Source organism: Rattus norvegicus, chromosome 12, assembly GCF_036323735.1.
Source record: "Rattus norvegicus strain BN/NHsdMcwi chromosome 12, GRCr8, whole genome shotgun sequence".
Lineage (NCBI taxonomy): Eukaryota > Metazoa > Chordata > Mammalia > Rodentia > Muridae > Rattus > Rattus norvegicus.
In genome coordinates, this window is record NC_086030.1 from 48,045,116 (window position 1) to 48,066,465 (window position 21,350).

The 21,350-nt window shown below is 51.5% G+C and overlaps 1 protein-coding gene across 14 annotated transcripts in view; it reads right to left on the minus strand.

Annotated features, from left to right (window-relative positions):
* The window catches only part of Acacb (acetyl-CoA carboxylase beta), a 111,821-nt gene that overhangs the window by 18,722 nt on the left and 71,749 nt on the right, over positions 1–21,350 (minus strand). For 8 of the 14 annotated variants that reach the window (XM_063271014.1, XM_017598242.3, XM_017598243.3 and 5 more), the window contains 14 exons: positions 21,075–21,199; positions 19,182–19,295; positions 18,980–19,093; positions 18,336–18,425; positions 16,054–16,172; positions 10,833–10,970; positions 10,489–10,588; positions 10,292–10,420; positions 8,838–8,894; positions 8,565–8,606; positions 7,075–7,290; positions 4,389–4,544; positions 3,158–3,361; positions 2,264–2,419 (listed from right to left, as the gene is read on the minus strand). In XM_063271014.1, the coding sequence (XP_063127084.1) occupies positions 2,264–2,419; positions 3,158–3,361; positions 4,389–4,544; positions 7,075–7,290; positions 8,565–8,606; positions 8,838–8,894; positions 10,292–10,420; positions 10,489–10,588; positions 10,833–10,970; positions 16,054–16,172; positions 18,336–18,425; positions 18,980–19,093; positions 19,182–19,295; positions 21,075–21,199 (1,760 nt within the window). The other 6 variants (NM_053922.2, XM_017598246.3, XM_063271016.1 and 3 more) reach the window with 2 other exon arrangements.

Sequence of the window (21,350 nt, forward strand, 5' to 3'; positions counted from 1 at the left end):
CTGTCCCCTTCCCTTTTGAGACAGACAGACAGACAGGGTCTCTTCTCCTCTCCTCTCCTCTCCTCTCCTCTCCTCTCCTCTCCTCTCCTCTCCTCTCCTCTCCCCTCCCCTCCCCTCCCCTCCCCCCTCCCACTCTCTCTCTCTCTCTCTCTCTCTCTCTCTCTCTCTCTCTCTCTCTCTCTGTCTCTCTCTGACTGCCCCCTGCCTCTGCCTCCAAGAGCTCAGGATTACATGTGAACACTACCTGCCTGGCTTTTTTAAGGTCGGTGCCGTGGAGATCTGAACTGGGCCGTCACGCCCATGTGACAAGCCTGCTACCTATCGAGCAACTTCCCCAGCCAGGGCACATTTTTCTAAGTACTGACTCAGCTCGGTACCAGAAGAGCTCAATAAGAGAGACTTATGGTTCTTCCAGAGGCCCCAGGACCCACGTTAGGCACCTTGCAACTCCCCATAACTCCAGTTTCAAGGGCTCCAACACCCTCTGGGCTAGGCTGGCACCCGAATTCACACAACGTGTGCAAATAAACTCGGCATGCACACGTGCACATGAAGAACGGAGACAGCCCTGTGTCCCCACGTATGTGCCTGTGTGCCAGAGGAGTCAGATGCTGGGTCTGGCTGGCATGTCATAGATGGGTGATACTGGATCTCCTTTATCTCTGCCTTTCTACATGCTCTAAACCAGGGGTTACCCAAACCTTTCTAAGGCTGAGACTGTTGGCATTCTCTCTAAGCTCCACCCCCACAGTTACCTGGCAACAGCCAGGTTTGCCTGACACTATATAAGGGCTGCTTGTCCCCTCCTCATTCTCTTGCTCTTGCCCTCTTCCCCTTTGTCCCTTCTCTCCCCATCCCCCCCTTCCCTCCACATGCTTATGGCCGGCCTCTACTCTTCTCCTCTTCTCCTCATCTTCTCTCATTAAATCTTTCCACGTGGAACCATGTTGGTTTGGTGTGTTCTGTCTGGACGCAAGCCGAGATTTCTAACTCCAACAGCAAACCTTGAACACAGTTCCTCAGGCTGTGATTGACTCCCAACCATAAAATTATTTTTGTGGCTACTGCTTAACTGTAATTTTGTTACTGCTATGAATCATAATGTAAATATCTGATACGCAGGATACCTGACATTCGACCCCTGTGAAGGGGTTGTTCAGACCCCAGACTGAGAACCGCTGTTCTAAATGAATAGTCAGAAAAACCCAATATTATTTTCTTCTGAGACGGAGTCTCACTACACGGGCAGGCCTCCAACTCCTATCGAGTGATGCCCCTGCCTCAGCCTTTCAAACAGCTGAGACTACAGGTAGTTGCCACTGCACCTGGCTCCCAGACATTGTCTAAGGGTAGGGCTGAGATTCCTCACAGCCAGTATCATCTGCACAAGTATCAATCTCCTGCATCGGAACACACTGGGACTAACCAGAATGTGTCCCTGGGGAGATGGCTCATTCTTTTTTCCCTGTGACATTTTTGTCACAGATTCCTTTTTTTGTGACCTTGATTCTCCAGAGAATAATTGCCTTAACATAAAATGTATAACACACACACACACACACACACACACACACACACACACACACACGTACCGCTTCCTCTCCGGGGTCGGCCTGGCCTCTGAATGGGGCCTAGGCAAGCAGCAGTTAACATACAAACAAGCAAACAGATCAGAAGTAGGGGCCGGAGGTCAAGGCATAGGGAGCAAATTGGGGTCCTCAAAGCCTGAGGACCAGGGTTCAATCCCACAGAGCTGAGGAGATGGAGCCTGGGGAAACCCTGGGGCTTGCAGACAGGCTACTCTGGTCAAACTGGCAACCTCCAGGTTAACAGAGAGACTCTGTCTCAAAAAACAGGATGGAGAACAAAGGAAATAGCTGATGTTGACCTCTGGTCCATACAGACACATGCACACATGTGCGCACATGTGCACACGCACACATGCGTGTACACACACACACACACACACACACACACACACACACACACACGCAAGCCAGAAGCTTGAAATGGTGCTTTTCTTCCCCCCACCCGATTCCCTTTGTATCCTAGCTTCCGTCGCACATCACCGAACAAGATGAAGTTTGGTTTATCTGGGGAGAAAGTACCATGAGGTCAGTCATTCCTGCATGACTTGGTTCTTCCCGGGAAGAACTCATCTGGAACGGGTCTCAGAAACAACTCAGGACAAAGGATGGGTTCCCGTGGGAGGAGGGGGAAGGGCCCCTCGATGGCTGTTCACATCCGAGCCCGCAGGACTTACCTGCCTGAACATCTCTGGGAAGTCGTACACATAGGTGGTCCCCAGGGACTGCGCCTGGAATCGCTTGGCTTGGAGCAGATCCTTGGTGACGTAGGGCGTGTTGATCAGCATCCCGTGCAGGCTCCCTTGTTTGTTGCCGAAGGAATGAAACATGATCTGGACGGAAAGGAAGAAAAAGGGAGGGGGCTGGAGAGGTGACCCCACTAGTTGCTCTAGTGGGGGACCTGGGTTTGAGTCCCACCTCAACCTGAGTCCTCACAATGAAAGTTCAGTGGGGTGGCAGGTCCACGGTGCAGACCTTACACCCTTTGCCACGTGGCAACCGGAGCAGGATGGGCCTGTAGGAGACAGAGCCCACCCCCAAGAAATGCAGACAGGAACCATGGGGACCCGTGTGGGGTCTATCCCAGCAATTGGCCAGACACCCGTGTCACTTTACAGTTCAGGTAGCACTCTCGGTCAACTGAATCTTGTCTTAGGGAGAAGTTGGGTCAGGGGTAGACCTCATCCAATATTTTGTTCTGTGCTACCTTGCAACTGAAGACTTTTGAGTCTCATAATTTCAAACTTAAGAAGCACACGTGTACACATATGCAGGCACACCACGTATGTACATGTGAAATAGTCTGGGGTTCATTTACAAAACTCGTTTCTGGTGTTTGGGGGAAGCACTTTTCTTTAGCGGACCAGTGGCAGTGAGCTCTGCCTGGGAACTGCCACATACTCCACTTCCCACCGGCAACGGGGCCACAGGATGGACCCTGACATGGGGATCTGCCTAGGAGGACAGACAGAAAAATACCAAACCCACCACACCCTGAAGCTATCTACTGGAGACTGCCATGATCCAAGGCGAGGCGAGAGGAGGCAATGCCCTGGCTAGCATGCCCTTACGTTTCCGGATCTGGAGTCGGTCACTTCTTTGTAGAGGCTGATGTCCAGGTAGTAGCCGGACTCGTTGGTGATGAAGAGGCGAATGGGGACGGCGCAGTCCGAGGTCGTCTGACGGATGTTGATCTTAACTTCTGCCTGCAGCACACGGAGCTTCCACAGCCGACTGCCGTAACGCATGACCATGGCACGCACCGACTCCTCGATCTGTGGAGAGGTGCGGCACCATCACGGCCCAGCCCACACACAGGCAAGGGGACAGTGAAGTTTGCAGGAAGCGAGGAGCCCGGCAGCCGACACAGACCATTAGCAGCGAAACACCGATGAGGACGGGACCCAGGGCCTTGGGTATGCCAGGCAGGTGCTCTGCCACTGAGCTACATCCTCAGTGACAGGGTCACCAGTAACAGAACCTGTTCACGTGTCACCCTATCTTTCTGTGCCTCCCAGGCTGTCACAGTTTTCTTCTGGACTGGGTGGACTAGGCCAGGGCATCCCCATGGGTCCTGTGAGTCCTACAGATACTGACATCTCTGGTTCCAGAGCAGCATAATTAAGGTTGGTCTACTGCAGCGCCAGCTTGTGTACAATGCCCCAGCCTCAGACCTTATGGTCTCCCCTGTGCCAGCAGAGCCTGGAGCTAGAGGGGGCATAAACTCTGCCAGGGATTCTAGATACACGCGTTGTCTGATCCCAAGCATCTGGACTGACTGGAAGGTCTCTTCCCTGACTCTCAGCTAACCACCTGTTCATCCTTTTGATGGTCTGTATATACTCAGCCGAGGGAATGACACTATTAGAGGGTGTGGCCTTGTTGGAGTAGGTGTGGCCTTGTTGGAGTAGGTGTGGTCTTGTTGAAGGAGGTGTGGCCTTGTTGGAGTGGGTGTGTCACTGTGGGCATGGGCTTTAAGACCCTCATTCTAGCTGCCTGGAAGTCAGTCTTCCACTAGCAGCCTTCAGACAAAGATGTAGAACTATCAGTTCCTCCTGCACCATGCCTGCCTGGACACTGCCAAGTTCCTGCCTTTGTGATAATGGACTGAACCTCTGAACCTGTAAACAAGCCCCAATTAAATGTTGTCCTTATAGGAGTTGCCTTGGTCACGGTGTCTGTTCACAGCAGTAAAACCCTAACTGAGACAATCCTAGAACTCGGGCCTGGAGGACCAGGGACCACCACCTCAGAGCAATGCAGCCTGAAGACCCATGGGAAAACACACCACAGTAGTACAACCTTGAGTGGGTCCATGATGACCGTGGGCACGAAGTTGAGGAAGATGTGGTTGCAGTCAGTGCGCACGCTGGTGTTGTTGAACGCCACCTCCAGCTCGTCCATGGCTTCCAGCAGCAGCCGCTCCCCTTCATTCTGCAGGTACTCGAAGGAGGCTTCCTGCCAAAGGGTGAGGAGGCTGCCCTCAGCCAGAGGCCTTGCCCAGGCTCGTGTCCCCCTCCTCCTGGTGGGTCTGGTGAGACAGCAGAACCTTGCTGAGGGCAGGAGGCTGTGCATCTGTTCTGTACCCTGAAGCTCGGACATCTAAACTGTGGCGTCAGGGTATGCTTGGGAGTGGGGGCCGGGGGCTTGCTTGCCTGAGTTCAGTCTCCAGGTCCCACACGGTGAGAGTAAGAGAACAGAACCCACAATTGCCCTCCCGTGTCCATGCACGTGCTGTGGCGCTCCCTCCCACCCCATACATACATACATATATATATATATATATATATATATATATATATATATATATACTACATACATACATATGTGTTATTTTTTATTATTTTTTAAAACTTCATCAGTGGCCAATTTGATCTTTTTAACCCACTCCACCCCCCCACACACACAACATACATAGTACATCCACAGACATGTAAATAAAGGGGATGCCTCGTACTGGGTCTTTGTTCACATAGAGCATGGTCCACAAGCGAAACCACAATTGTTCTGAGTGTCTCGCCCACACTGGTTCAGACCTTCCACATCGGGATGGAATCACCTCTAGAAAGACCATCTGTAGACCTGGCCCCTCCACAAGAATTCTTGGTCTCTTTTTGTTTATTTTTGGAGGCAGGGTTTCTCTGTGTAGCCCTAGCTGTCCAGGGACTCTGGCTCTAGAAAGATTATCAACTCACTCTGACTGGCCTCGAACTTGGAGATCTGCCTGCTTCTGCCTCCTGAGTGCTGGGATTAAAGGCGTGCGCCACCACCTCTGGCTTGGCACTCACATGATTGTTTTTTTAAAAGCATACATACGTATATGTTATATATGTGCATTGTATTTGCATGAAATATATATGTGCTCTCTATTCACGTGTGTGCACTAGTGCTCAGAAACATGGGAACATGTATGTTAAGGCCTGAGGTTAACGGTATCTTCTACAGATCACACTCTGCTTTCTTTTTTAAATTGTGTGTGTCTGTGTGGAGTTGTGTGTGAGCATGTGTGAGTGTGTGTCTGTGTGGAGTTGTGTGTGTGTGTGAGTGTGTGTGTCTGTGTGAAGTTGTGTGTGTGTAGAGTTGTGTGTATGTCTGTGAGTGTGTGTGAGTGTGTGTGAGTGTGCGTGTCTGTGTGGAGTTGTGTGTGTATGTGTGTAATTGTGTGTGTGAGTGTGTGTGTCTGTATGGAGTTGTATGTGTGAATATGTGTGTCTGTGTGGAGTTGTGTGTGTGTGAGTGTGTGTGTGTCTGTGTGGGGTTGTGTGTGTGTGTGAGTGTGTGTGTCTGTGCAGAGTTGTGTGTGTGTGTGAGTGTATGTCTGTGTGGAGTTGTGTGTGTGAGAGTGTATGTGTCTGTGTGGAGTTGTGTGTGTGTGTGTCTGTGTAGAGTTGTGTGAGTGTGTGTGTCTGTGTGGAGCTGTGTGTGTGTGAGTGTGTGTGTGTATCTTATCTATGTGGGGTTGTGTGTGTAAGTGTGTGTGTGTCTGTGCAGAGTTGTGTGTGTGAGTATGTGTGAGTGTGTGTGTCTGTGTGGAGTTTTGTGTGTGTGTGAGTGTGTGTCTTTGTGGAGTTGTGTGTGTGTGTGTCTGTGCAGAGTTGTGTGTGTGAGTGTGCGTGTCTGTGTGGAGTTGTGTGTGTATGTGTGTAATTGTGTGTGTGTGAGTGTGTGTGTCTGTATGGAGTTGTATGTGTGAATATGTGTGTCTGTGTGGAGTTGTGTGTGTGTGAGTGTGTGTGTCTGTGTGGAGCTGTGTGTGTGAGTGTGTGTGTGTATCTGTGTGGGGTTGTGTGTGTAAGTGTGTGTGTGTCTGTGCAGAGTTGTGTGTGTGTGTATGTGTGAGTGTGTGTGTCTGTGTGGAGTTTTGTGTGTGTGTGAGTGTGTGTCTTTGTGGAGTTGTGTGTGTGTGTGTCTGTGCAGAGTTGTGTGTGAGAGTGTGTGCATGTGTGTGTGTGTGCAGGAGCCCATTGAGTTACAGTCAGCTGTGGGCTATGCCTCCAGCCTTCCACTCTACTTCTAGGCACACGGTGTCTCACCAGACCCAGAGCCTGCTCACTCTGGCGAGCCTACTTGTCCTGGGAATCCCTGTCTCTGCTGAGACCACAGGGAGCCACACCCGGGTAGTTTTCATGTGGGCTCTGGGCTTGCATGACAGCGGTGGCTGCTTCATCTCCTGAGCCACGCCCCCCCACCTGACTTTAAAATACCTTGAATAATATTTGAATTTTCACAATGTGATCGCCAGGGGTTGGTCAGCAAACAGAAGAGATTTCTTGAACAAGCCAGCACTCTTCTACCCAGAAAATGTTACAGAATGTAAGACTCTGACAGAAGCATCATCGCTGACTGAGATATCCGAAAGGGCAGGTGCACTGAGAAACCTCCTGACCCCCAGAGTGCATCCCAGATGGGAACTTGGGGGAAGAGAAGGCCAGAGTAGACGGACAAGCTGTAGGATAGGGGTGGGCGGGAACACCCTGTGCCACCTCACCTTGGTGATCAGGTCTGAGTGCCTTATGATGGCTCGGATGAAGAACCTGTGGTCAGTCACCTCCAGCCCTTCCTTCACCTTGGCGGCTCCCAGGTAAAGATGCATCTTATGGTTGGCACAGGGCACGGCCGTCAGGTCAAAGTTGCGCATCCGGCTCAGCTCCAGCTGGAAGGCCAGGGCCGGCTCCAAGTGGCGGTAAATCCGGTCTTCTGCAAACTGCAGGCCGGCCAGAGAGAGGACAGTCCGTTTGTCACTGTGACAGCCGCTGAGCCTGGTGCCCTTATTGTGTGTGGCACCTGATCGTGACCGATCCCTGAGGCTCAGGAGGTTTGCAGTTGCAAGAGCAACTCCTGTGTTATGGTATAATTATAAAAGCACGCGACTGGCTCCCGTGAGTTACCCCTCCAAGTGGATCTGAGCGCTCTTGTTGTTTCTCTGTCAGCGGCTTTTACACGCTGTCCCCTTGGTGGGTCGTTACCATGCCTGACATACACATTGGGTTCCACAGGCCATGCTAGCATGGCCCCACACCATGCTAGCCCCAAGCATTCTATAGCCTAGCACGGCTTCCTGTCACGGACTCTGCTCACACTCCCAACAGTGAACACACAGCTCCACGAACTCCACAAACCCAAAACCAGGTTTCTATGTTAAATGCTCAAGGTACAATACATCCACACAGTTAACTGACAACCGGTCGTTAAGGCTATAAGCCGTCCACGGAGATAAGATACAGTTTGCTCATCTAGACACAAATCCTGTACACATCCATCCCTTGAGAATGGCCCTAACAACCTGTATCTACGTAGAGATGCACGGCGAGGAGCATTTACGTCTGCCTCCATGTTGCTTCTCCCGCTGCTCTCCCCATTGCTCCTCTCCTCACTTAAAAACTTTTCTCCCGCCCATCCTTCCTTCTCATCCAATGACAGGCCCCGTTCTATCCTGTACCTGCCTTCCTGCGTAAAAACATCAACCTACACTCCTGAGTGTGCCTTGCTTGCCCCCAGGATGTGCCAGAGCCACGAGGCTGCTGTCTGTCAGCATGTCTTATTCTTCAGCTTCTGAACCTGGCTTCTTTACGGGATTAAGTCCCTCAAAGGAGTCAACTGGCAGTTTGGGAAACTGAGGTAGAGAGAAAATAACAAGTCTCCATGTCCCACCCCCCCCCCAAAGCACCCCTTTCCCTCCCAATAGGGATGGTACTAAACGTTCTAGGGTGATAGTTAATCAAACGGCTGTAGCTGTGCTCCAACAAGGATTTATATATAAACCAGGCTGCCCGCTTACTGAGTACAGCACAAATGCAAAATACATCAAGGGAGGGGGAGCCCTGTGTGTCCCAGCTAACTACAGGATACATGGGGCTCCTTCTGACTGTGTGGTTCCAGGGAAAACGGAGGGCCCTCACCTCAGGCTCCGGGGCATGCCCGTGGGGGCGTGTGAAGGATACTCAGAAATAATAACATCGTCAACGCCTTCACTCTTACCTCATCTCTCGCTCTGAACGTGAAGAACTTGGGAAATTCTCTCTGCAAAAAGAAACCGGTGCAAGAGGCCATTCAGCGTGGCGAGACTCTGAGCCCTTTCCCCTTGCGTTTGTGATCATTAAGAAAACGGTCCCGTTTGCTTCCAGAATGAATCATCTGGAAAGACTGTCCTAGCAACTGCCTGCCTCTATCTCATCCTAGAGAATGATTAACAACTATCCCCGGCCCGAGGCTCAGAACAGAAAAGATGGTGGACTAAGGATTGGGACTAACCTCTTGGGCGATAAGGAATGTGATTCTTCGCAGTCCGTAATCCACAAGGATGTGTTTCTGCATTTAAAAGCACAAACACAGGGGGAAGATTATTTGGTTAGCAAAGGCCTGGTGTGCTGAATGCATATTGCTCTGTGGATGAACGCCACACACACACTAAATGCAAGAGGTCAGCAGTCGGAGACCCCTAGCAGACAACATTCAGAATGAGTGATTCCGCAGAGCTGGGAAGTAGGTCAGTGTCTGCCTCCAATTGGGGAGAAGGCCGTGAGAGGACTCAGGGTTCTGCTTCTCAGGTGATGCTCTCAAACTGACAGTGGTGTGAAGGCCACCACTGTGTACATACTGGAAAAGCCACAAATTGTGCATTTTATGAAGTGGGGTGTTTTTCGGTTGTAATGGGATTTGAACCTAGAACCCATAGTTTGCCAGGCAAGAGCTCTACCACTAAGCTATATCCTCAGTCTGAATTCAATGGTCGCGTTATACACTGATGTGCACTGGAAGTTATGAGACATATGTGTAAGGGTTCAGACTCTGATGCTACACAGGGAAAGTGCAAGAGCAGATGGAACTGAGTCAGGACACAGACACACTCTCTTGTGGGGCAACAGGAGCGACCACATCTGGTCTGAACGTTGATCAGCAGGGTAAAAACCTGTCATGGTTTGTATATGCTTGGCCGGGGGAGAGGCACTATTAGGTGTGACCTTGTTAGAATGGGTGTGGCTTTGTTGGAGAAGGTGTGGCCTTTGTTGGAGGCAGTGTGGCCTTGTTAGAGGAGGTGTGGCCTTGCTGGAGTGGGTGTGTCACTGTGGGTGTGGACATTAAGACCCTCATCCTAGCTGCCTGGAAGTCAGTATTCTGCTAACAGTCTTCAGATGAAGATGTAGAACTCTCAGCTCCTCCTGCACCATGCCTGCCTGGATGCTGCCATGTTCCTGCCTTGATGATAATGGACTGAACCTCTGAACCTGAAAGCCAGCCCCAATTAAATGTTGTCCTTATAAGACTTGCCTTGGGGGGTTGGGGATTTGGCTCAGTGGTAGAGCGCTTGCCTAGCAAGCGCAAGGCCCTGGGTTCGGTCCCCAGCTCCGAAAAAAAAGAAAAAAAAAAAAAAAAAGAGTTGCCTTGGTCACGGTGTCTGCTCCTAGCAGTAAGACCCTAACGAGACAGAACCCATCAAGCTGTATCTGTGCTCGATTTGCTTTATGTGTATGAGTGTCATGTCTTATCTGTCCACCACAGTGTTGCAGATGGGTGCTGGCTGCCATGTGGTTGCTGGGGATTGAACCTGAGTCCTCTGCAAGAGCAGTCAGAGCCCTAACCATTGAGCCATCTCTCCTGCCCTCCCCATAAACTTTTTACTCTATTCCCAGCCTGGGGTATTTTGTGTCAGCCACACAAAGGTCAAGACAGCCTGTCCTCTGACCCCAGAGGCAGGACGGGAATACCTTGGACTGTACAAAGGCACGGAAAACCGGCACCAGTCTCTCGTCCTCCATGTGGTCGGCGCACTGGATGGCCACATTCAGGATGTGGATGGGCTCCTCTTGAAGGCTCTGCGAGAGAAAGAACGAGGGCTGGGGGCAAGAGGGCTGGGCTATAGCCCGCTCCTCCCCCAGCACTAAGAACTGCCCATTGGGCTCACCTTGCTGTCCTCCTCTGAGTAGAGGGAAGTGCACGCCTTACTGAAGAGAGGAGTGTCTGTAGGCACGTTGGCAAAGCAGGAGATGACTTCATCGAAGTTCCTGTGGGGTGGGACAGAGGAAAGATGAGGGACCCCTGCCACTAAAGGATGTGGCCAGTCCCGGTCCCTGTGGTCGATGGCCTCCTGTCTGCCCAAGCCCCTTAGGACAGTGGGCCAGTCTTTCCCATCACTCCCTGAGTCTGGAGTTCTTAACTACGGTGCCTGTGTCTGGGTCTCCCAAGTGTTAATGAATGAGTGGCTGGGGGGGGGGGGTTGGTGAAGCCCATAGCGCTCCTGTGCCCTACCTGGTGAACTCCTCAAATCTCCTGAAGGCCACCATGGCCCCCATCCGCTGGCACAGTGGGGAGAAGCCACTGTCCATGAAGAGTTCCTTACTGTGTCTCAGCAGGTCAGGGTCAGAGACATTGATGGGCATGGCCATCCTGCAGGGTGAGGAGAAAGGGAAGTTGAGGCAGCTGCTGCCCATTGGGCCCTCCGAGCCCTTCCCGTGAAGGAGGCTCTGGAAAGCCAGATCTGGAGAAGAGACTTCCCTGAGTGGGGTCTGAGAGGGAGAGAGGGGGAGACTTGCAGTTGGGGGACAGGTGCTGAGGGGGTCGCATCAGTCCTCTCAGGACATGCAGTAGAAGAACCCAGGAAGTGAGTGGGTGAATGGATGAATGATGTACGCATAAACAAGTTCAGTCCCAACGTAGTCCAGAGGTAAATCCAAACAGGCAAGCATAGGCACACAGAGGAGGTATGCTCCCAGCCTCAGTTTCCCCTGCAGAACCCAGCTCTAGGCAGCTGGTAAGGAGGTAAGTTTGGTCTTGGATTGCCCCAGGCCCCAAATCCCTTCATCCTTTTCCCTGTCTTGGGATGAAGTTGGTGGCTGTTAGGAGTTTAGAGAGCCACTCTTCCCAGAAACCAGTCACATGAGCACAGGGGGGACGAATCCATGAAGTGTAAAACAGAATGTGCACAGGAGCCGGAACTGCCCTACCCTTCCTAGGAAGGAGGGCTGTTGCAAGGGTGGCCCTTGGCTGATATATGGGGACTTTGACTTGGGTCCCTTTTCCTAAATGCGTGTGGCTTGCAAGGCCTTTGTTGCTGTAACCAACGGTATAGGTTGGTGATTTCAATCCTCTCCTTAGAGCCTGGGAATATTCCTTCTCAAAATGAACAAAACAAACAACCCAGGGTCTCCTGTATTGGCCTGGCTGGCCTTGAACTTGAGGTCATCCTCTGCTTGTCTCCTGAGCGATGCTTTTTTTTTGCCTTACCGGGCCCAGATTAGTGCCTGTGTGAGCACTGGCCCATAAGAAGCCTGGGTGTTAACCTAGTTCAGACACCTCACAAACTCATGGTGATGATTAATCCTCCCTCCCAACTTTATTGGGGTTAGAATCACCCTGCAGACTGGTAAGGTGCATTTTCAGGGGTCTCTGGGAAGGTTTTTCCAGAGAAGATTAACCGGAGGGGTTAATGTCCCAGAACATGGGCGGCACCATCCCCTAGGCTGGAGGCTTTGGTGGAATACAATGGGGGAGAGGAGAGAACCGGGTAACCAGTGAGCCTCTCTCCTTTGGTCTTCTCCACCTAGATGGACTCCAGAGCCTGTGACACCAGGAGCCCTAAGGAAGTCTTCCTCGGTGTGCTCTGTTGGGTAATATAGTCAAGACGATGGGACAGCTAGCACAGATCACAACCTATGACTGGAGGAGTCCATTTCTTCTTCCAGTCTCTCCCCCCAGCCTTTGCCTTTGCTGATCTCATACTGTAGGCATGGCTGTGTACTGAGTCCCACAAGGCCTCCTAGGCCAATTTCGCACCCAGGACTGCTCTCGGGGACTCTCCAACACAAAGGAATGTTCCTGATATTTCCAAAATCATGGTCCAGACCCTCGACTCCCCTACTGCAACATCCACAGGTCGCAAACTCAGCCACCCACACAGCTACTCTCAGACTGACTGTGCTCTCAGTTACACAGGCGTAACTCAGATGCTCACCCTGGTAACTCAGGGGAGTTCAGACCATCCAGGGTCTAGATTTCCAGCTCCTGGAAATACAAACCTAGGAAGGTATAGATGGGACAGTCACCACCACACAGGGCAATAGTGGATGGCGTGAGAGTGGCAGACTCTAGGGCCAGATGGTACTGGAGGGTACTCCCAGCTCTCACCCAGCAATGTTCACAGCCTCCTGGGACAAATGGCAATTCTGGTTCTAGACACAGCCTCCTAGTAGATCTCAGTAACCCAAATCACACATGGCCAGCTTTACAGATACATGCTCGGGTCACTCCCGCTGGCCCTCCCCAGAGGCCTCAAAAGGCTGGGTCCCAGAGTTAGCCCAAACCTAAAGTAAGTCACATTATCAGCCGGCAGCAACACCAAGGTCCTGGGGGCGTCTCAGTGTCTAAACCAGAACAGGAGCTGGTGCCCAAACAGGGGTCATAAGCAACAACCTGGGCATGTGTGCAGGTCCTCCCTGAAACAGTACGAGACCCCGTATCCCTTAGGGAAGGCGCAGCCCTCATCCCCCAGAAGCACTTGCTGCTCAGACAAGTGAGCAGGAGAGAAAACAACTCCCATGGGACATTTCAAAATTCTGTATAACACACACACACACACACACACACACACACACACACACGCTGACTGCACGAGTGCACACACCCAGGCGCCCAGACAACCATCCTCAAAACAGCTGAATAGGTACAAGACTTGTCTTACAGTGAGGCAAAGTACAGCAGGACTTTAGAGAAGAAAAAAAGAAAGGTAAAAACAAACGAACAAACCAGAAGTTAAGACGCAAGGAGTCGCCTCCTGGAGGCCTTCCTTTCTTACCAGTAAAGCTTGCTCTTCCAGAACCAACAGGAAGAGAAACACTTGTAAAATCCTGAGAGGGCCGGGGAAGGGTGGCTCGGCACCTGCCTCTCAGGCCTGACGATGCAAGTTCAATCCCCAGAACCCACGTAAGGGTGAAAGAACCGGCTCCACGGAATTAGCCTGTGACCGTGACACATATCTCTCTCTCATACGCACGCACACATGCACATCTCTCACACACACACACCTGTATGCGTCTCACACACCTACCTACACATATACCTGCACACTCATCTCACACCTGCATACACATGTTATACACACATCACACACATACCTGCACATGTCTCACACACCTATGCATACATCATACACACACCTGCACACACATCTCTTACATACACACATACCTCCTCTATTTCATGCATACATACAAATACACACACATCTTACACACACACACACACACACACACACACACGAAACTACACATGGACACACACATTGCATAAATGAACACACATCTCTCTTACATACACACCACACATGTACACACATCTCACACACACATCATATACTACATACACATCACACACATGCACACATACATGCAAATACACATGGACACATACATCATACACATATCATATACCACATGCAAGCATGCACACACCATACATATCACATACACATATGATACACTACACATGACACACCACACACACCACACACACACACACACACACACACACACACACACACTGATAAGTAAAATAAAAGCACAAGAAAACCAGGAAAACACAGACCCTGCCTCATGTGAATGAGTTCTGACCCATGAAACCCAAGTCCTCCACTCCAGTCACAAGCAAGGCCTCTGGGAAACTCAGTTCCAAGACAGAGGAACCAGGGACAGCGGCAGGGAGGGAGCCTTTGGATTCCCATGGGGAGACATGGCTACATTCTAGAAGGTTCCACACTCTACCATGCTTCTAAGGAAGAGGAACTAGAGACTGTGAGCAGTGTGCAGTCAGACAGACGTCCCCTCAAGCACACTGAGGTCTCCCAGAGGACATAGACAAGCCACTCCCTTGGCCCTGCTTCTGGCTCCCAGCAGCCGCAGGTACAGGGACAGAGCCCTGAGTGAGATTCAGGATCCAGTTCCTACACTCAGCTTGTGAGAGAGAGGGGATCCGGGGACTCTCTTTCGAAACTGAGATGAAGGAGTGTGTGTGTGTGTATGTGTGTGTGAGAGAGTGTGTGTGAGAGAGAGAGTTTGTGTGTGTGTGTATGTGTATGAGAGAGAGAGTGTATGTGAGAGAAAGAGTGTGTGTATATGTGTGTGTGAGAGAGTGTATGTGAGAGAAAGAGTGTGTGTGTATGTGTGTGTGAGAGAGAGCGAGAGTGTGCGTGTGTATGTGTGTGTGAGTGTGAGAGAGGGACTGTGTGTATGTAAGAGTGTATGTGTATGTGTGTATGTGAGAGAGTTTGTGTATGTGTGTATGTGTATGAGAGAGTGTGTGTGAGAGAGTGTGGGTATGTGTGTGTAAGAGAGAGTGTGTGTGTGAGAAAGTGTATCTGTATATGAGAAAGAGAGTGTCAGTGTGTGTCGAGTGTGTGTCTGTGTGTGTGAATGTGAGAGTGTGTGCATGTGTCTGTGAGTGTGAGGGGGGTGTGTGCATGTGAGAAAGAATGTGTGTATGTGTAGAGGGCCGCAATAACATTCGCCACCACTAGATGGCGCTGGCTTCCACTGCGCCCCACGTGGAAGGCCAGGATAGCCTCCGTCATTACAAGATGGCGCTAGCCTTCGCTGCGCCAGCTGACTCCCTTTCAGGAAGTTATCTGTGTGCGCATGTGCAAGAGTGCCTTCGTGCCAGGTCTTTGCCCACTCCAGGGCGTGCCTTATGAGATCATGGGTAAACAACCAATCAGGTGTGGATGCGCCGCACTAGGTTGTATATAAGCGCACCATGTTGGCGCGCCGAGGCTTCTCCTTAAGATTAAAATAAAAGTTTGGTCACAGCAAGGATTTCTATGTCCCCGCATGTTTCTTGCCGGCGAGAGGTCGCGCGTGGGACATGTATGTGTGTATGTATGTGTGCATGTGTGTGTGCGTGTAGTGTGAGTGTGTATGTGTGAGTGTGCATGTATATGTGCGTGCATGTGCACACGTGTGCGAGGGCGTGGGCACGCACATGTAGAGATCAGAGGCCAACTTCTTTTTTTTTTTTTTTTTTTTTGGTTCTTTTTTTCGGAGCTGGGGACCGAACCCAGGGCCTTGCGCTTCCTAGGTAAGCGCTCTACCACTGAGCTAAATCCCCAGCCCCCAGAGGCCAACTTCTAAAAGTCCGTTTTCTCCTCCTATCACGTGAGTCTCAGGACTGAAAGTCCAGGTCTCTGGGCCTGCAGACGAGGGGCTTTACATGCTGTGCTACCTCACTGCTACCGTGTGACTGCTACCGTGTGACTGACTGCTTCTCTTGTTACTTCACATCCACTGATGGGCATTCAAGGCAGCACACACGGATCCCTGACAGGGGAGGGCCTCTGGGTGGTGTTCCTTGTTCCACAGATGAGCGGGAAAGGCTGCAGGAGACCTACAGCAGGGAAGAGGCCTCCCCAGAGCCACACATACTTGCTGGATCCTTCCAGAGAGAAGACAGCAAGGAAAGAAACAAGGGGAAACCAAGTCCCTACCGGTTGGGGTGGGAAGACGGCAGCATGAACTGGAACTCCACCACGCAGGTGCCGTCAGGGAGCTCCCGGTGCTGTAGGCTGTTTAACTCGTAGGCGATGTAACCTCTCCTCACATAAACCTGAGGGAGCAGAGGGAGGACGGTGAACATCCACAGAGACCAGAGGATTTCGAAGGCATGAAGCGCTGTGCACAGGGCCTCTACAGACTCTCTAAGCTGCACCAAAGGGGATTTCTCAAGCGATGAGGAGCAAACACTTCAGACTTTGGGAGACCTCATTCCTGTTGGAGCCCCTAGATTCTGCCGTTGTGGCATAGAAGCCACCATCGAAAAAAAAATTAATGTGTGTATCTGTGTTCTAATAAAACTTTATTAAAAAAAAAAAAAGAGGGGCTGGGGATTTAGCTCAGTGGTAGAGCGCTTGCCTAGCAAGTGCAAGGCCCTGGGTTCAGTCCCCAGCTCCGAAAAATAGAAAAGAAAATGAAAAAAAAAAAAAAAAAGAGCAATGGCCTTGATGTCCAGTGGGCTGTAGTCTGTCAGCTCTATTCTAACCAGCTGGAATTTAACACCACAAGCCACATAATTTTAAATTCCTAGTAGCTACTTGGGAGGAAAATTTATATTTTCTCTTTCCGGAAATACTCCAGTGATTTTCATTTCATACCGATACTAAAAACACCCAGAGTTTCCTGAGCTTCCCAGGAGAACTACACATGTCATAAGTCACTGTCAGAGGATTTCACTCGTTGTGGTTCCTCTCAGGGAAGGTAGCCCACCCTGGGCCCATCAGCATCGCCAACATGAACAACTCTTGCTGTCTGTGTAATAAATACATCACAGCTGTGGCCATGACAGCCCGAGTCCTGTGTGTCCTTGTTAATCATTGTACTGGAGTGTGCTCAGGGACCCCAAACGCATTTAGGAGGACGACAATAACCCTGTCATCTCAAGAGTCTGAACCTACAATGTACATCCTCAGTGTGCCTGAGCCACAAGGGAGAAGCTGAATCATGTTGAACAAACGTGCCTGATACAGACTGGGGCGTATGAAGGTACATCCTGGGGCCACACAGACAGCTCGGTGGGTAAAACAACTGTGGTGCAGGCCTGACAACCTGAATTCGCTCTCTGGCACCCACCTAAAAAGCCCAGTGCGGTGGCACACATCTGTAATCTCAGCATCCCTAAGCTGAGTTGGGAGACAGAGACAGGAGAGTCAGCAGGAAGCTCACATTCCAGCACACAGCCTGATAGCAGAAACGAGACTCTGCTTCAAAAAAATTTTAAAAAGTGTGTGTGTGATGGTACCTGGCCAGATGACCTTTAACTCCCACGTGTGTCCCTATGGTCCAACTCGCTCTTGAGTCCTCTTTCTCTCACACACCCAAGATTGATTTATTGATGAAAAGTTTTTTTTTCTTTTTTCCTTCTTTTTTTTCGGAGCTGGGGACCGAACCCAGGGCCTTGAGCTTTCTAGGCAACCGCTCTACCACTGAGCTAAATCCCCAACCCCAAAAAGTTTTTAAAAGCTAGAAAAACCCCTCACAGATACAACTAGGAAATGACACTGTCAACATAACGTCTGCTGGGGTGTACTGTGTCTCGAGAGCAAGGCCCCCTGCAGCTGTCACATGCTCAAAGCCCAAACCAGTCTCTGTGGAGATCTAGGCATAGCTGGCATGGCATGGGTGACCAACGGGGTCCAAAAGATGCAGGAAAAGATGGGGGCTCACAAGGCATGGAGACGCTGAGCTTGGCGGCCCAGGGTGAGATAAGACTGTCAGCCATGTAACTCAGCCCCAGGTAAGAGGCCCTGAGAACAGGAGACACCGAGTCCTGTTTGCAGGAGTGGAAACAAACAATCCTGACAGGAATCCATTGGGACAGACAGAGTGCCTGGCAGACACCCCATGAGAGAAGCTGTCCCGTGCCAAAGGGAGGTGGCCTGTGTCTTCTGCTCCAGACAGAAAAGTCTTTGAGATACTGAATATTCAAGAATAAGAAGTTTGCACAAGGTGCATCTGGCTTGGCACCGGGATGTGGCCCAGCTGTGGAGAATCCTATGATGCCACAGGGCCTGGCCTGGACTATGCAAGAAAACAAAGTGTGAATCCTGGCTCTGTCCCCATCTGTGTGGCCCTAAGAAAGTCACCTCGCATCTCTGAGCTCAACTTATCCACCCTTCCTTAGAGAGAAGAGGTCACGTTTGCAAGGCACACAACCTAGGGACGGGGCGTGCAGGTGGGCAGGCGGGCAGCAAACACTCAGCATTTCTCTACTTACCTCCAGGGACGCCATACAGACGACCTTGTTAGCGTGATAGAAGAAAGTGGGCAGGACATCGAATATGGTCGTTTCCGAAAGTATTAGTTTCTGTGGGAAACAGGAGGGGCAGGAAAGCAAATGGAAGTGAGCAGATGCAACTCACAGTCACTGTCACTATTGCAGGTGGTGTCCCTGATATTAGGGACTCCTTTGCACAGAGCCTTGGGAGACCGGACGATGAAGGAGTGTGAGGTGACTGTGCACAGGGCAGGGTCCCGGTTTCAAATGCTGACGGGTACTTATAAGTTTATGATAAGCTAGGGTCCTGGCAGGAACCTGGAAAGAGAAAGTCAGTGCCAGCCCCCACCCCTACCCCAGTCCCCCCACCCAACCCCAACTCCCCCACCCCCAGCCCAGATCTTCTACCCCCATTGCAAAGGGCTCACACCTCCTGGTATGTTAAGGAAAAAATACACGCACGAACACACGAACGCACACATGCATGCACACATGCACACACACACACACACACACACACACACACACACACACACGCACACACACACACACACTTGTTAGCATTATTAACCCTGTACTGGTCAGGAAAGCCTCAATCCTGTTGCCCCATGCATACTGCAAACCCTATGGTCCCCAAGGCTCACCTTGAGGTTTTCCGGGCAGAACTGGTGGCCATACATGTCAATGGCTGACAGGAAGATGGACTCCACCTGGTTGTGCCGCAGCTCGTAGGAGGGGAGGTGAGAGGCAATCAGGACCTGCAAATGGGAGGAGGGAGGGCAGAGGTGACAGGAGCTGGGAGGAGGGAGAGCCACAGACACCAGGGCTCCATGCTTCGAGACCAACCTGCCTGGCTCTGAGGGCCACCTTGCAGTGCTCACTCCTGCTCAACTGCGTGAGTTCCTTGAGGATGGAGGTCAGCTCTTCTGACAGGGTGGGGTCTGGGCCACACAGCTCATCCTTCAGGGGCAGAGACAGAACCCAAGTTAACTTTGTTCTACCCAAGGGGCAAGCACTCGGCTGGTCGGGGAGGTGGGGGCTAAGGTGATCAGGTGGGGAGGGGAGGGGTGGTGGAGGGGTAAGTGAGGGTGGAGGAGAGTCTAGCCTCAACTCTCTAAACACATCTAGCCAGGTGTTTTTAGAGCCCTTAGCTGGGCAGTGGTGGTGCAAGCCTTTAATCCCAGCACTCAGGAGGCAGAGGCAGGTGGATCTCCATGAGTTCAAGGCTAGCCTGGTCTACAGAGCGCCAGGACAGCCAGAGCTACACAGAGAACACTGTCTTGGGGAGAAGAAAAGTTCTTGCCTCTTTTTATTATTTCATGTCATTCATTCACTGACTCATGCACCCCAAATATGCCCTCATGCCTGATGGGCTGTGCCGGGAAGTACATGTGTGTGTATGAGCATGCACATGTGCTTGCATGTGCGTGGGGAGAGGACCAGCCCACCCTGGAAGTCTTCCTCTGTTCCTTTCCACTTTATTTTCTGAGCCCGGGTCTCTCAATCTGGACTCAGGAACTCACTGGTCTGGCTGGTCTTGGCTGCTGGCCTTGGGGATCCCCCATCTCCAGCTCCAGAGTTCTGGGATCACAAATGGGCCGCTTTACCCTGTGGCTTTTTATGTGGAATTTGGGAATCCAAACTCTGGTCCTTGCACCTATGCAACAGGTGCTCTACCCACTGAGCCATCTCCTGGGCCAGGTAAGCCTGAACCCCTTCTGCTGAATGAGGAGCTATTCTGCTGCAGATGGGGCTGTGTGCACAGGGGTGCAGGCAGGGCTGTGTGCAATACCGCTGTGTGCACAGGGTGCAGATGGGGCTGTGTGCACAGGGGTGCAGGCAGGGCTGTGTGCATGGGTTGCTGGTGGGGCTGTGTACACAGGGGTGCAGGCAGGGCTATGTGCATGGGGTGCAGGCAGGGCTGTGTGCACAGGGCCCCCGTGTTTCCTCTTGTGTCTTCACTGTAAGAGGGGATGGGGACAGCTCAGAAAAGGGGCTCCCTAAACATCCACTGGAGACAGATCTGCGATGGGAGGAAGCGGCGGCTGCTGAGTCACTGCCATCCACCACCCACGTCAGCCGACACTGTCCTCTAAGATACCCTGCCACCTACAGAGTGGAGGCTGAATCACCCCTCACTTACACACATGTACTGCCCCAATCATGAAAGCCCTGCTTTCCTATTTATCGGGCTGTCACCCTCTCCTTCTCAATCCCTGTAGGACCAGACAGCTAGAGCATTACTCTGATTGTCCTAACCCTATGGCTGCATCGAGCACACAGAGCCCGGGAGGTGTCCACCAACTAGGCTAAGAGGGGAGATGGTTGAATTTAGCATATAATCTTTAAAACTGACTCACATATTCAATCAAGAAAATCTGGCACGGAGCAGGTGCTTTGTGTCACTGCCTATTGTAACGAATAAAGTTTTATTGTGCAGCCGTGCCATGAACAATGATGGAGTCAAGCAGTTAGGTCACAGACCCAAACACCTGCAAGGTCTACTACGCCTTCACTTTCTGGATCTTTCTAGAAAATAGTTTGGGGATTAGGCTGGGAATGTGCCTTCGTGACAGAACTTGCCTAGCATTCGTAGGACCTGGATCCCATGACAGGACTGAAAGGGGTGTTGGGAGAGGAAGGGAGAAGATGAGGAAGAAGAGACAAAGAGGAGGAAGAGGAGGAGGGAGGGAAGCCCCTGTGGCTCTCCCCAACCCGGGGGGTGGGCCCCCATCTTACTATCAACATGGTCACCAGCTGGTTCTTCTTGGCCACTTGTGAGTGTGAGAAGATGCAGTCCAGCACCCGAGTCATGTCCGGCTTGAACTGCTCCCTCAGGTTGATCACACACTTGTCATAGTGGGCTGTGGGAGAGACAGGAGACCCAGAAGGGTGAGGCCAGGACACCTCCCCTTCCCCCTGCCCAGTGCTTGTGGCACCCCCTCTCTTGCTCCGCCCAGTGTTGTGGCTCCTCCCCTACTCCGCCCAGAGCTTGTAGCACATCCTCCCTTGCCC